This window comes from Podarcis liolepis (genome assembly GCF_965112155.1).
Source record: "Podarcis liolepis genome assembly, chromosome: 2".
In the NCBI taxonomy this organism is placed as follows: domain Eukaryota; kingdom Metazoa; phylum Chordata; class Lepidosauria; order Squamata; family Lacertidae; genus Podarcis; species Podarcis liolepis.
Window position 1 is genome coordinate 111,583,072 of NC_139555.1, and position 14,452 is coordinate 111,597,523.

A 14,452-nucleotide genomic window follows, 5' to 3' on the forward strand; every position below is an offset into this window, starting at 1 on the left:
CCACCGAGGTCTGCATTAACTGTTAACTCTTGACAGCCTGTGCCTGAGCTTGTGTTTTCCTCTTCCCTCCTCTTCCTATTTCCTCATGTGCCGTATCTTTTTTTTAAGATTGTGAATCTGAGGGAAGGACTGCCGATTTTGTTAATTTTCTTGCAAGCCTTTTTTGGCTAAAAGGCGGAGGGGGGAAATGGCTCAATCAATGCCTCTTATCTCTACTGACCCTAGCTCTTCACCGGTCTGAATGTCCCGGCTGCTGAAGAAGGCAATGCGGGGAAAACGTAGGTCCTGGTGAAGCATGAAGACCCGGACGGGGATGATGTTGGGGTCGCACAGGTGGTTGATGAAGCGGCTGACGTTCCCGTAGTAACGTGCGTCGATGCAGTAAACCTCACCGTCCTGCAAGGTGTAGAGGGAGGGAGGGAGGGAGATCAGACATAGGAGGAATCTGGGCAGTTTCCAGGACCAAAGAGACCTTGGGCGTCCATGAGAAAGGGTGGGTGGGGAGTCCCTCTACCAATGAATTATAATCCCCAGATTCCTAGATTCTCTTTTTAAATAATAATAATAATAATAATAATAATAATAATAATAATAATAATTTATTTATACCCCACCCATCTGGCTGAGTTTCCCCAGCCACTCTGGGCGGCTCCCAATCAAATGTTAAAAACAATACAGCATTAAATATTAAAAACTTCCCTAAACAGGGCTGCCTTCAGATGTCTTTTAAAGATAGGATAGCTGCTTATTTCCTTCACATTTGAAGGGAGGGTGTTCCACAGGGCGGGTGCCACTACCGAGAAGGCCCTCTGCCTGGTTCCCTGTAACCTCACTTCTGGCAATGAGGGAACCACCAGAAGGCCCTTGGCACTGGATCTCAATGTCTGGGCTGGACGATGGGGCGTGGAGACGCTCAGACACTGAGCAGGTATACAGGACTGAGGCCGTTTTTAAGAAAAAAAGGAAGTTTCTAGCATTTGTAGAAGTTGAGATCCAGGGCAAAATGTGCAAGCACTCGTCTCCTCATTTTGGGGGTGAGAAACTAGACTGCTCCCCCACTCCAGTGTTTTATGCCACCACCTTCCTGGAAATTTCCTGCTGATGACCCTGAATAATAAATAATAATAATAATAATAATAATAATAATAATAATAATAATAATAATATTTTTATACCCCCCCACTCTGGGCAGCTCCCCACAGAATATTAAAACCACGATAAAACATCAAACATTAAAAGCTTCCCTAAACAGGGCTGCCTTCAGATGTCTTCTAAAAATCAGGTAGTTGTTTATTTCCTTGCCGCTACCGAGAAGGCCCTCTGCCTGGTTCCCTGTGACATCACAACTCGCAGTGAGGGAACCTGGGATGTAAGACTTTCAATTCCTAAACATTGACCAATTTAACTCAGGTTCACCCTGATCTGCTTCCCTGAGCTGGGGCCCTTCCTTTTTAAGAGAGGATCCCTCTCTTCAGGCGCCCAACTCCCACCCAGGCAAACCAGGGACTCAGCTATATAGCTGCAAACAATGAGGCTTTAAGCGTCCTTTAAGTGCATTATGCAAATGTGACACTAGATGGCGATGGTGAGCTTATGAGAAATTCAATATATTTTTCAAAACTTTTTTTTTTAAAGCATTTCCAGTGTTTTTATGTGTGTCTAGATCCCACCCAGGAGCCTGGATAGCCTCACCTTATTGTCCAGATCAAACAGGTACGAGTCGTCTTCCCTGACATCAGCTTCTGCATCAGAAATCAGTTCCCCCACATACCTTCAGGCAGGAAAACGTGGGAGATGTGAGAGAGGGGCTTGCTGGGCAGCTGCTCCTTGAAGCAGGCAAAGTCTAGTACCAAAACCCCAAAGTTTGGAGAGGAGGGCCTCTCTGCCTCCCTCCTTCCTTCCCACCCACCCATCACAACGCCTCTCCTGATGTAGCTGGAGCTTTGGGGACAGGGGAAAGGGAAAGACGAGCTTTCCTCCAGCACCAACTCACTCGCATATAAAAGTTCCTTGGGGAATCGTCTGCAATGCCCGGACACCCCATCCCATCTTGGCTGTGCGGTAGAGCTGCAGGCGGACCCTGCAGTGAAGGGAGAACAGAAGGACACTGGTTTCCAGCAGGCTAGAGAGACATGCAGAGGCTGAGTCCCCTTCCGTGGTTTTGGAGGTTCTGAACGCAGCAGCAACAACAAAAAGAACTCACTTGATGCCGCTCTGCACCACGCGGTTCTTGCAGTTTCTCCAGCAGGTGCAGGCCTGGTTGCATTCGAAGATCAGGGGCGGCTCGATCTTGTTGAACTCTTGCAGCAAACGGCCGTCCTGCAAGGGGGGGGAAGAACAGGAAGGAGAGGGTAAGGAAGTTATCCAAGCAGAAGAAGAAGAAGAGTTTGGATTTGATATCCCGCTTTATCACTACCCGAAGGAGTCTCAAAGCGGCTAATATTCTCCTTTCCCTTCCTCCCCCACAACAAACACTCTGTGAGGTGAGTGGGGCTGAGAGACTTCAGAGAAGTTTGACTGGCCCAAGGTCACCCAGCAGCTGCATGTGGAGGAGCGGAGACGCAAACCCGGTTCACCAGATTACAAGTCTACCGCTCTGAACCACTACACCACACTGGCTGCTGTTTCCCAATTGCCTTTCGAATCTATAGCCAGAGATTAAAATAGGGCTTGCCTGAGATGTTGAGATTTCCCTGTCAGCATGTGTGGACAAAATGTGCAAAATGGAAATTCTGCCCATAGGACAGTGGTCTGCTATCTTCAGGGAACTGTTTCCTGTTGACTTGTCTGCAGAGGAGCTCTGCAAATACACCTTAAAACCCGTTTGCCCTGCAAAGGGTTCCCTGATGTTCTCCAGGGCCTGGTCATTTCACAGTGGCCAGGCACTGAGCAGATGGAGTTGACACCAGGGACCCCCCCTGGTGCACATCTGACCTAATCTTGCCCACCCACTCCTGGCTCTGCCTACCAAAATCACCAGCACCCAGTTGACGTTTCCCGTGGGTCAACAGCCCTGCAAAGAAAAGAAAGGTTCCTCACCTTCGCCTTAGACCAGGGGTTGAAGAGCCTTTTTGGGCCAGAACTTTCTCTCACACTGCTGGCCAACGTTTGACACAGGTGGGCAGGAGAAAACTACCTGTCACTCACCCGACACCATGTCAAAGTCAGGTAGACAATCCTGCCCACCTGCCAAAGGTGATCCATGTGGGGGAAGGGGTGCGCTTTGCTAGTGTGTTCCCCAAACTCCAAGTACCCAGGAGGGAAGAGTTTAATTTTACTCAATGTATATACATCACTTCCTACTATATAAATATATAAAAGTGATTCACAACCAAGGTAAACAAATATGATACACACACAAAAACATTGTGAACAGTTTTAACCATGTCACATCATAATATTGGTGCTGTTCAAATGAACAAGAAATCAAAAACCCTTTTAGCTGCTGCTAAAAGGCCTCTTGGCGCTGTGGGTTAAACCATAGAGCCTAGGGCTTGCCGATCAGAAGGTTGGCGGTTCGAATCCTTGTGACGGGGTGAGCTCCCGTTGCTCGGTCCCTGCTCCTGCCAACCTAGCAGTTCGAAAGCATGTCAAAGTGCAAGCAGATAAATAGGTACCACTCCAGCGGGAGGGTAAACGGCGTTTCCATGGGCTGCTCTGGTTCGCCAGAAGCGGCTTAGTCATGCTGGCCACATGACCCGGAAGCTGTACACCGGCTCCCTCGGCCAATAAAGCGAGATGAGCGCCGCAACCCCAGAGTCAGCCACGACTGGACCTAATGGTCAGGGGTCCCTTTACCCTTTACCTTAAAAGGCCTCTTTGGGGAGAAAATTCCACAAATGAAGCTAAGCACCAAAGCCACCTTCCAGTTCAACCAAACGAAGACCATACCCCACTCTGACAAAAAAAGGGGGTGCCAGTTTATATACTCCACTTACTATGTTTCCTGACATTTCAATGTTTCCACATTTCTGGGTCAGCTAACAAGCCACTTATACTCCCTCAGTCACTCACCTTGTCATACCAGCAGCGGATGCTGAGCTGCCCACATAAGCAGTTGCTGGAGGAACAGTCATCCTGGCAGGTGCAATGCTGGGAATGTGAAAGGACAAGGTGTGAGATGGATGCCACACAAGGGGAGGGAGAGGGAGAGGTACCAGCCCCCACCTGGGGCAAAGCCAGTGTGGTATAGTGGTTAAGAGTGGTAGACTCCTAATCTGGGGAACCAGGTTCGCGTCTCCGCTCCTCCACCTGCAGCTGCTGGGTGACCTTGGGCCAGTCACACTTCTCTGAAGTCTCTCAGCCCCACTCACCTCACAGAGTGTTTGTTGTGGGGGAGGAAGGGAAAGGAGAATGTTAGCCGCTTTGAGACTCCTGAAGGGGAGTGATAAAGCGGGATATCAAATCCAAACTCTACCTGCAGCCCACAGGTAGGCCAACCCAGGTGTACTGCCTTGCCAACTTGGAGAATGAAAGGGGGAGGGTGGAGCCGGCACTACAAGAGGGATTTTGCCACTGTGGCGCCCTTGAGATCTTCCCCTGGGCCCCTGCAAAGCCTCCCCTGACCCCAGCTCCCCCAGCACTGGCCCCTTAAACACAAAGTACTGGGGACGGTTAACACCTGCCCCCTAAAGAAAGCAGATGTCCAATTCCAGATTAGCACAGCGATAGCCCTTTCCGGCTCCTTGCTAAAAGTGTTTCGTTCTTTAAAACTGTCCCTTTTCGTCTCAGAAACTGTTTTTATTTTTGGAAGGAGGGCGGTCGCTACGAAGCCCAGGTTGCCCAGCCAATGGAAGTACCTGCAAATGGGTGATGTTGCGGTCGATGTTCATGGTGGAAGTCTCACAGTTTTCCGAGATGTATTTGTAATCCTCTGGGCAGGGCTCGTCGTCCACGGAGTTGACACAGGGAATGGGGACGTTCTCGTAGCCACGGGCCACGTCCCTGGAAAGAGAGAGAGAGAGCTTTAAAGGTATGTCGTGTGCACAGCCAAAGCGATGTCTTTTTGAGTACAGTTGTACCTCAGGTTACATACGCTTCAGGTTACAGACTCCGCTAACCCAGAAATAGTGCTTCAGGTTAAGAACTTTGCTTCAGGATGAGAACAGAAATCGTGCTCTGGCGGCGTGGCGGCAGCAGGAGGCTAAAGTGGTCTTCAAGTTGTGCGTTCTCAGGTTGCGTCCCGCGGTGACCCAGAAGTAACGGAAAAGGTTACTTCCAGGTTTCGCCGCTCGCGCATGTACAGACACACAAAATGATGTCACGCGCATGCACAGAAGCAGCAAATCGCGACCCGCGCGTGCGCAGACGTGGGTTGCGTTCTTTTCAGGTTGCGAATGGGCCTCCGGAACGGATCCCGTTCGCAACCAGAGGTACCACTGAAAATCAATAAAAACAACTGCTATAGCACGCACACACACTCTCTCTCTCTATTATTATTATTATTATTATTATTATTATTATTATTATTATTGATGTATCACAGTATTTTAATATTCTTTTGGAAGCCGCCCAGAGTGGCTGGGGAAACCCAGCCAGATGGGTGGCGTATAAATTATTATTATTATTATTATTATTATTATTATTATTATTATTATTATTATTATTATTACTGGTGAGACAGAATGGATGCAATTCTCTGCTAGGTCCACACAGAGACAGCCATACAAGCACCACCTCGTCCAGCAGGGAGGAGTTGGAGGCAGACCCCCTTCCCTCATGCAGACACGACCTCAAACCGCACCTGCTGATGATGCGCTCGGTGCGCACGGAGCGGTTCATAATCCCTTGGCGGATCTTGCGGTTCAGCTGCAAGGCAAACCACACCTCCGAGTTCTCCAAGGTCAGGTCCAAGGGAGTGTCCCCTTCTTTGTTCCGCACTTCAGTGTCGGCCCCCCGGGACAGAAAGAGGCTGCTCGGGGGGTGGGGGGGAAGGAAGAGAGGATTAGAGCCGAAGGTGTCGTGGCGCCCAGCCTGCCTCCAACCCCACTTCAATGCAGAAGAGAACCCTGGCCGGTCTTACAGGACACACTCGTGGTAGCTCTCCCGCGCGGCTATGTGCAGAGGCGTGTCTCCGTGGAAATTGACCGCGTGGAGGTCGCACTGGGCGTTCAGCAGGACTTCCGCAATCTCCGCGCTCCCCGTGAAGGAGGCCCAGTGCAGGCAAATGTTCTCTTCCTGGTTGGGAGAAGAGGGAAGGAGTTACAGGAGGATATGATTCTGGGGGGGGGGGGTTACTATTATTGCAAGGGAGGAAAAGCAGCATAAAGGAACAGAGCAAAGAGAACACTAGGAGAGACTTTTGATCGTAGCTCTACGTGTTCAGCAGGCGGGCTGAGAGAATGAAGATTCCTTCTGCTGCTTTTTCAAGCTATAGTTACTTGATAAGAACAGGGCTTCTCTAAATTTTAAGAACGTGCATGCTTGCCTAACTTAAAGTAGATCAGTTGGGAGTCGTTCTTGAGTGAATATTTTGAATAATTTATTTTATGTAGCTGACAGAATTAAAATCAGAAGTCCTTTCTATTTTTCTTCTATTTTTTGGTGTTCCTTTGGCATTTTCTTTTCTCTCTCTCTCTGGTTTTGTTTTTATTTAGACTGGTTTCTTTTATCTTCTTGTGTTATGAAAAAGCTTTAATAAAATCTTAATTTTTAAAAAACAAAAACTTGCACATGTTTCACGTCGCTCTAGTGTTCATCTCTGAAACGCATGGAGCTGAAATAAAAAGTCTTACACCAGTGAGCCCAATTCTCCTCTTTGCTCTGTTTTACAAACAGCTACTAAGTCACGATGGATATGCATTTCTTCCATGCAGATTTATGCAAGTTGAACTGATTATGCCACTCGTTAGAAAGCAACAGGCTTCAGGGTCAGAACCACGTGCAGCAGAAGGGGGTGACAGAACGTTGAGGTGACTGGATGGACTGTACCACACAAGGCTTCAAGTGGGATGGGGGTCACATTTATGGAACGGCTCACCCACATTAAACACAACAGAAAACCAGCACATTAACATGGTAGGATAGGACATTTCCAGTGCTTTCTATTGGCAGAGAGTTGTGTGCTTTTTAAAAACGTGAATGCACATTTTATTTTTTTTAAAAAAATTATTATTATTTATTAAATTTGTGATAAATTTGATAAGTGAAGGTCCTGTGTGAGTGTCTGGAGGCGGTTGAAGGATGGATGGCGACTAACAGATTGAGGTTGAATCCTGACAAGACAGAAGGACTGTTTTTGGGGGACAGGAGACGGTGTGGCGGACTCCCTGGTCCTGAATGGGGTAACTGTGCCCCTAAAGAACCAGGTGCGCAGCCTGGGAGTCATTCTGGAGGCGCAGGTCAATTGTGTCCAGGGCAGCTCCTTATCAGCTCCACCTGGTACGCAGGCTGAGACCCTACCTGCCTGCAGACTGTCTCGCCAGAGTGGTGCATGCTCTGGTTATCTCTCGCTTGGACTACTGCAATGCCCTCTATGTGGGGCTACCTTTGAAGGTGACCCGGAAACTGCAATTAATCCAAAATGCGGCAGCTAGACTGGTGACTGGGAGTGGCCGCGGAAACCATATAACACCGGTCTTGAAAGAACTACACTGGCTCCCAGTACGTTTCCAAGCACAATTCAAAGTGTGGGTGCTGACCTTTAAAGCCCTAAATGGCCTCGGTCCAGTATATCTGAAGGAGCGTCTCCACCTCCATCGTTCTGCCCGGACACTGAGGTCTAGCACTGAGGGCCTTCTGGCGGCTCCCTTGCTGCGAGAAGCCAAGTTACAGGGAAGCAGGCAGAGGGCCTTCTTGGTAGTGGCACCCACCCTGTGGAACGCCCTCCCACCAGATGTCAAAGAGAAAAACAACTACCCAACTTTTAGAAGACATCTGAAGGCAGCCCTGTTTAGGGAAGCTTTTAATGTTTAATAGGTTATTGTATTTTAGAGTTTTGTTGGAAGCCGCCCAGAGTGGCTGGGGAAACCCAGCCAGATGGGCGGGGTATAAATAATAAATTATTATTATTATTACTGCCCTTCATCCAAAGATGGCTCACAGCATAAAAATGAAAAATTAAGAACACAAAATACATGATACAAACACGAATAAAAACGAAACAACCCCATAACCCCTCTCCCCACCTGCAGGCCAAAGTGGTACAGTCCATTTGGCCCCCTCGTTTCTGAGCACGTGCAGACGCAACCTCTAGAGCAAGCCCCACCCCACTTTTCTTTTGAGCCAGCTTTGCAGGCCTGAGCTCATCCTGCACGGGAGCCAGGGGACCAAAAACTCACATACATTGTCAGTCAACGTGACGTCGGCTCCACGGGTGAGAAGCATGCGGATCACCTCAATGTGCTTATGCTCAGCAGCCCAGATAATGGGGGTCCAACCGCCACTATCCTAAACAAGGGAAAAGAGAGAGAGAGAGGAGGCTTGTGTGATGGCAACAGAAGGCCTGTGGCTCAAAAGGCGGTTGTGTGCTATTGGGAGAATTGCACTGCCCACCAATTAGCTGCTGGGGCAAGTTCAAGGTCAAGGTCCCAGAGTGGGCATCTTGCAGACACCGTTCTGTCAAGAGGACTTTCCCTTGCCTGCCCAGTGGCGTAGAGTGGGTTGTCAGCACCCGGGGCAAGGCAAGTAATTTGCGCCCCCTAACCCGTGGATTTGCGCCCCCTAACCCTAACCCCCAGATGTTGTGCCCGGCCCCCCCTGCACCCCCCACGCTACGCCACTGCACCTGCCCCTTGATTCTTTGAACTGGAAATGCAGGGAATTGGACCTCCAGTGCAAGAACAAACCAAATCTCTCCCAAATAAATAATTATAATGTCTATTATGACATGAGCCATTGCTTTAGACACTTACAGAACACCTTTATTCAGTGAGGGAGGCTACCCAAACATGATTTAGTTACCAATATTCATTTTGTTTTTAATTTTATTTTTTTTTGTTCTCAACAATGATGGTTTTAGGCACATTTGTCTCTTAAACTAGTTTGTAGATTTTATCCATGCTTTAGTTACAATTTCATTTCTGTACCGCATGAAGAGCTCTTTGACCAAGCAGTTTACAAACCACCTAAATAATTCATTTTAAGCACTGCTGTATTTCAGTGTGTGTTTTCCCAAAAAATGGTTGTAGAGCTGTTTTCAATACAGTGGTACCTCGGGTTACATACGCTTCAAGTTACATACGCTTTAGGTTACAGACTCCGCTAACCCAGAAATAGTGCTTCAGGTTAAGAACTTTGCTTCAGGATGAGAACAGAAATTGTGTTCCGGTGGCGCAGCGGCAGAAGCAGGCCCCATTAGCTAAAGTGGTGCTTCAGGTTAAGAACAGTTTCAGGTTAAGTACGGACCTCCGGAACGTATTAAGTACTTAACCCGAGGTACCACTGTAAATCGGTTTTAAATATTTTTGCTCCCTCCTACACCGCTTCAACTACTTGCACGCAGATATGTGTGAGTGTGTAAGTGCCACAAAATAATAAACATGCACAAACCAAGATGTGGAGGGAAGGAGGGGGAACAATGGAAGTCCGCCCCAATACCCACTTGCAACGAGCCCCTTACTCACCTGGGCGTTGACGTCCACCTGCCCTGTGGAGAGCAGCAAGCTGACCATCTCCACGTTTCCATTCTTGGCAGCGTGATGGAGACAGGTAGAGCCATCATCTTCCTGCAGTGGCACCACCGGGATGATAAAAACCAGCAGAAATTTATTTATTGCGGTTTATTTATTCCTTCCTCCTGAAGGAGTCCGAGGTAGCAAACACATTGATTCAGTGGTACCAGTGGCACCGATCCCTCTCGCTCTCCTGGCTTCAGCGAAAGCAACGTGAAGCCATGGAACCTGCATTCGCTCCATAAGACGCACACACACACTTCCCCTTACTTTTTAGGAGGGGAAAAGTGCGTCTTATAGAGCGAAAAATACGGTAAATGGCATCTCTGCCCCTACAATGAAACCCTCTCACAAACAGCCCAAATATCCCTCTAAGAGGGGCGCCTCCCCCACTCTCATCTACACAAATAAAAAAATTCCTTCCAGTAGCACCTTAAAGACCAACTAAGTTAGTTCTTGGTATGAGCTTTCGTGTGCATGCACACTTCTTCAGATACACTGAAACAGAAGTTGCCAGATCCTTCTATATAGTGAGAAGGTGGGGAGGGGTATTACTCAGAAGGGTGGTGGGAATGGGTGATTGGCAGATAGCTGAGATGAGCCTGTTGACGACTCTTAACGACTGCAATGAGATAATACATGACTAGCTATTTTTCACCTTCTCACCCCTTGCCTTTTCCTGTAAGACCTATTGCAGTCGTTAAGAGTCGTCAACAGGCTCATCTCAGCTATCTGCCAATCTCCCATTCCCACCACCCTTCTGAGTAATACCCCTCCCCACCTTCTCACTATATAGAAGGATCTGGCAACTTCTGTTTCAGTGTATCTGAAGAAGTGTGCATGCACACAAAAGCTCATACCAAGAACTAACTTAGTTGGTCTTTAAGGTGCTACTGGAAGGAATTTTTTTATTTTGACTATGGCAGACCAACACGGCTACCTATCTGTAACTGGAACTACACAAATAGTAAGTCTCCTCTTGACCTTAGTGTAAACGCAGCCGCCCCTTTTGACCAGGTAACGCGCCACCTCCACATGGTTATTTGCGACAGCCTCCATCAGCGGGGTCCGGCGTAACTTGTCCACCGTGTTTATATTGGCACCAGCCTATGGGGGAAGAAGAAAAGTTAAACAGGGCTTGTATATTCCCCACTGTGCAAGCCCAAACCTAGCTCACGTGTCACACTAAACAGTTTAAGGTAAAGGGACCCCCGACCATTAGGTCCAGTCATGGCCAACTCTGGGGTTGCGGCGCTCATCTCGCTTTATTGGCCGAGGGAGCCGGCGTACAGCTTCCGGGTCATGTGGCCAGCATGACTAAGCCGCTTCTGGAGAACCAGAGCAGCGCACAGAAACGCTGTTAACCTTCCCGCCGGAGCGGTACCTATTTATCTACTTGCACTTTGACGTGCTTTTGAACTGATAGGTTGGCAGGAGCTGGGACCGAGCAACGGGAGCTCACCCCGTCGCGGAGATTCGAACCGCCGACCTTCTGATCGGCAAGTCCTAGGCTCTGTGGTTTAACCCAAAGCGCCATCCGTGTCCCTTCTAAACAGTTTAGCCAGACACTAAATTGACTAAGTCAACCCGGAGAGGCTCACCTAGTTAGGATAGGATAGGCCTAGTTTGTAGGAAAGGCCTAGTTTAGTCAACCAGCGAAGATAGGTCTAATTCGTATGTCATCGAGGAAGGATGGGCAGAGATATTAGAAACAAGGGGAAGTTTGAGTGGCTGAAGGTGGCAGAGTTGGTGAAGGGAAGGCTAAAGAATACAGTGGTGCCTCGCAAGACGAAATTAATTCGTTCCGCAAGTCTCTTCGTCTTGCAAGTTTTTCGTCTTGCGATGCACGGTTTCCCATAGGAATGCATTGAAAATCAATTAATGCGTTCTTAGGGAAACTGCCTTCAGACCAGGTCCGGGGACAGTCTGTCCCCGACCTCTTCTGAAGGCTGGGGGGGGGGGACAAGGGCTTTTCTTCCCACCCCCAGCATTTTAAAAAACCCCGGGACAGCGGAGGACTTCTCCGCTGTCCGGGGCGATCTTAAAATGCTGGCGGGCGGCATTTTAAAATCGCCCCGGGACAGCGGAGGACTTCTCCGCTGTCCGGGGCGATTTAAAAGCCCCTGGGAAGGCAGGCAGGGGGGGGGAAAGACTTTCGCCCCCCGCCGGCCTTCAGAAGAGGTCCAGGACCAGGACCTCTTCTGAAGGCCGGCGGGGGGCGAAAGTCTTTGCTCCCCCCGCCTGCCTTCAAAAGCCGTCCGCGATAGCGGGAAGCGCTTCCCTGCTATGCCGGACTGCTTTTAAAATGCTGGCGGTGGGGAGCAAAGCCTTTCGGCCCATGCCGGCCTTCCTGGACCTCTTCTGAAGGCCGGAGGGGGGGAAAGGCTTTGCTCCCCACCACCAGCATTTAAAACAGGTCCCCGGAGATTTACATATGGGCTTTCGTCTTGCGAAGCAAGCCCATAGGGAAATTCGTCTTGCGAAGCGCCTCCAAAACAGAAAACCCTTTCGTCTTGCGGGTTTTCCGTCTTGCGAGGCATTCGTCTTGCGGGGTACCACTGTATAAGAAGAAAAAGGATTGGGAAGATAAGATGGGGCAAAACTGCAGACAGTTATATAGATCAAATGGATGGAATATTCTTGCCAATGACAGCTGGCCATGGAGTTTTGTTTGTTGTTACTTTTTGCTGTCATTATGTTTATTTCAGGGTGGATAATAATCAATGATTTTAAATAAATAAAATCGATTTTTATTTATTTATTTAAATCGGATTTTTAAAATAAAATGCTTTTGGAGGAAAAACCTTTCTAAAGATAGTTTTCTATTTAAGATACATTATAGTCCAAAGGCTATTCATCAGGAAATAAGGGTTTGTTTTAAGTTTTTTATGTGTGCTAAAACACAGTCTATGGTTGTTTTTTAAAAAAATTGTTTAACCACATCACTTAACAAACACGGATACATATGCTATAATGTTATTGTTTCAGTTAAATAAATTGTTTAAGTTGCTATTAAGGAAATGATTATTTTTCTCCTTCCAGCAGAAAAATTGTCCAGATATAAACAGTTAACTTATTAAACCTCACAATAATTTCATAATCATCGGTCCTTGTATTTCTAATAGTATAACCAAATCAGTAATTTTTTATATAACTGTAAAAACTACTCTGAAAATTTATTATTTCAAAGATGAAACCTTCATCTGGTTGTAAATATTAAGACTGTATCAGCAGGAATGAGTCTTTCTGTTAAAAAAATTTTAAAATCAAGTCTTACTGACTACTGATTTCAACCGTGATTTAAATCAATTTGATTTAAATCAAATCCACCCTGGTTTAATTTTCTTTCTTTCTTTCCTGTTCCAATTGCAAATTGTGGGGAATGGGGAGTTCAGGGCAAAGAGTTCAGCTTGTATTCAGGAGAGGATAGAAAGGCAGCAGAGGCCCAAATGTGTTGGTTTCTGTTTTCCTCACTGAGCAAGTGCTGGTAGTCACAGGACTATGTTTTCATTCCACAGTCCAGATACTGTTGGATTCCCACAGGAAAGGGAGACGGGATGTGACGTTTACTGGTTTCCTGTTTCCTTGTTCTGTCGTTTCGTTGTTGGAGTTGCTCTCTGCTTCTCACAGAGACAAGATGTATATTTGTATGCTCTCTGCATAGCTTAGAAATAAAGCTTAGCAATGTAGCCATACCTGCCTCATCCTTCTGTTGCCGACTCTGGGTGTTTTATACTCTGCTGGGCTCAAGTGAAGATGAGCCGTATCAGCTCGGAGGACCGGAGCTGAATTTTACTAACAAAATGCACAAACACATGACACAAACACACACACGTGTCGCACCTGCAGCAGAACATGGCAGATTTCCAGGAAGCCCTTCTGTGCCGCGGCATGCAGCGGAAATCGCTTGCTCTGCTGCTCGCTCTGGAAATTGGGGTCCAAGCTGTCCACTGGAAAGGAAGGGCAGACGTCTGGGAGCCGAGAGAGATAAAGCAACTCGCTAAGTGGGACGCCTCAGGGCTACTTCCCAAGCGCATGCAGAAGCGGCTGTAAAAAGCAAGTCACCAACCTCCCTAACACGGATTTCAGTCCTTGGGCATGAAGAGACATTGAAAGACTGGGAAAGAAACCTGTCTTTTCACTGCTCCCTTCACAAGGCCCTCCTTGAAACCATCAGGGGTCTGTGCGCATTGCGTTTGAGAGCTCGCAAAACCCCAAGGGAACAGAGGAGGCTGCTTTATACAGAGTCAGACCATTGGTCCACTGCCCACTAAGCTGTGGCCCTTCCCCAGGCAAGAGGGGTTTTGCATGCACTCATGGGTCCCCAATGCTTGTGCCCTATCTGTCTTCATACGCTGCTTACTGAAGTTGATGGATGCCGAGACACAGTTTGCAAAAACACATACAGTGGTACCTCGGGTTACAGACGCTTCAGGTTACGCGTTTTCAGGTTGCGCACTGCGCCGAACCCGGAAGTACCGGAACGGGTTTCGGCGCTCGCACATGCACAGAAGCACCAAATCACGCTTTGCGCATAATAATAATTTATTATTTATACCCCGCCCATCTGGCTGGGCTTCCCCAGCCACTCTGGGCAGCTTCCAACCAAATATTAAAATGCATCAAACATTAAAAGCTTCCCTAAACAGGGCTGCCTTCAGATGCAGAAGCACCGAATCGCGACCCGTGCATGCGCAGACGCGGCACTGTGGGTTGCGAACGTGCCTCCCGCACAAATCACGTTCGCAACCCGAGGTTCCAATGTAGAAACGTTTTGAAGCATGCAGCCCACAACCGCATTCCCAAACCACCTCTTAGCCATATTATGACGATACTCTGTT

The 14,452-nt window shown here is 48.0% G+C and overlaps 2 protein-coding genes across 4 annotated transcripts in view; both read right to left on the bottom strand.

The window, feature by feature from the left end:
- ZBTB12 (zinc finger and BTB domain containing 12) overlaps positions 1-14,452 on the bottom strand; it is a 106,358-nt gene that overhangs the window by 49,575 nt on the left and 42,331 nt on the right. The gene's annotated exons all lie outside the window — the stretch shown is intronic.
- The window catches only part of EHMT2 (euchromatic histone lysine methyltransferase 2), a 43,524-nt gene that overhangs the window by 2,969 nt on the left and 26,103 nt on the right, over positions 1-14,452 (bottom strand). For 2 of the 3 annotated variants that reach the window (XM_083491200.1, XM_083491199.1), the window contains 12 exons: positions 13,455-13,561; positions 10,596-10,718; positions 9,564-9,665; positions 8,284-8,388; positions 6,023-6,177; positions 5,744-5,911; positions 4,800-4,944; positions 4,015-4,092; positions 2,204-2,319; positions 1,994-2,080; positions 1,693-1,771; positions 221-396 (listed from right to left, as the gene is read on the bottom strand). In XM_083491200.1, coding sequence (XP_083347326.1) covers positions 221-396; positions 1,693-1,771; positions 1,994-2,080; positions 2,204-2,319; positions 4,015-4,092; positions 4,800-4,944; positions 5,744-5,911; positions 6,023-6,177; positions 8,284-8,388; positions 9,564-9,665; positions 10,596-10,718; positions 13,455-13,561 — 1,441 coding nt within the window. Of the gene's footprint in view, positions 1-220; positions 397-1,692; positions 1,772-1,993; positions 2,081-2,203; positions 2,320-4,014; positions 4,093-4,799; positions 4,945-5,743; positions 5,912-6,022; positions 6,178-8,283; positions 8,389-9,563; positions 9,666-10,595; positions 10,719-13,454; positions 13,583-14,452 lie in introns of all 3 variants that reach the window. The other variant, XM_083491198.1, reaches the window with a different exon arrangement.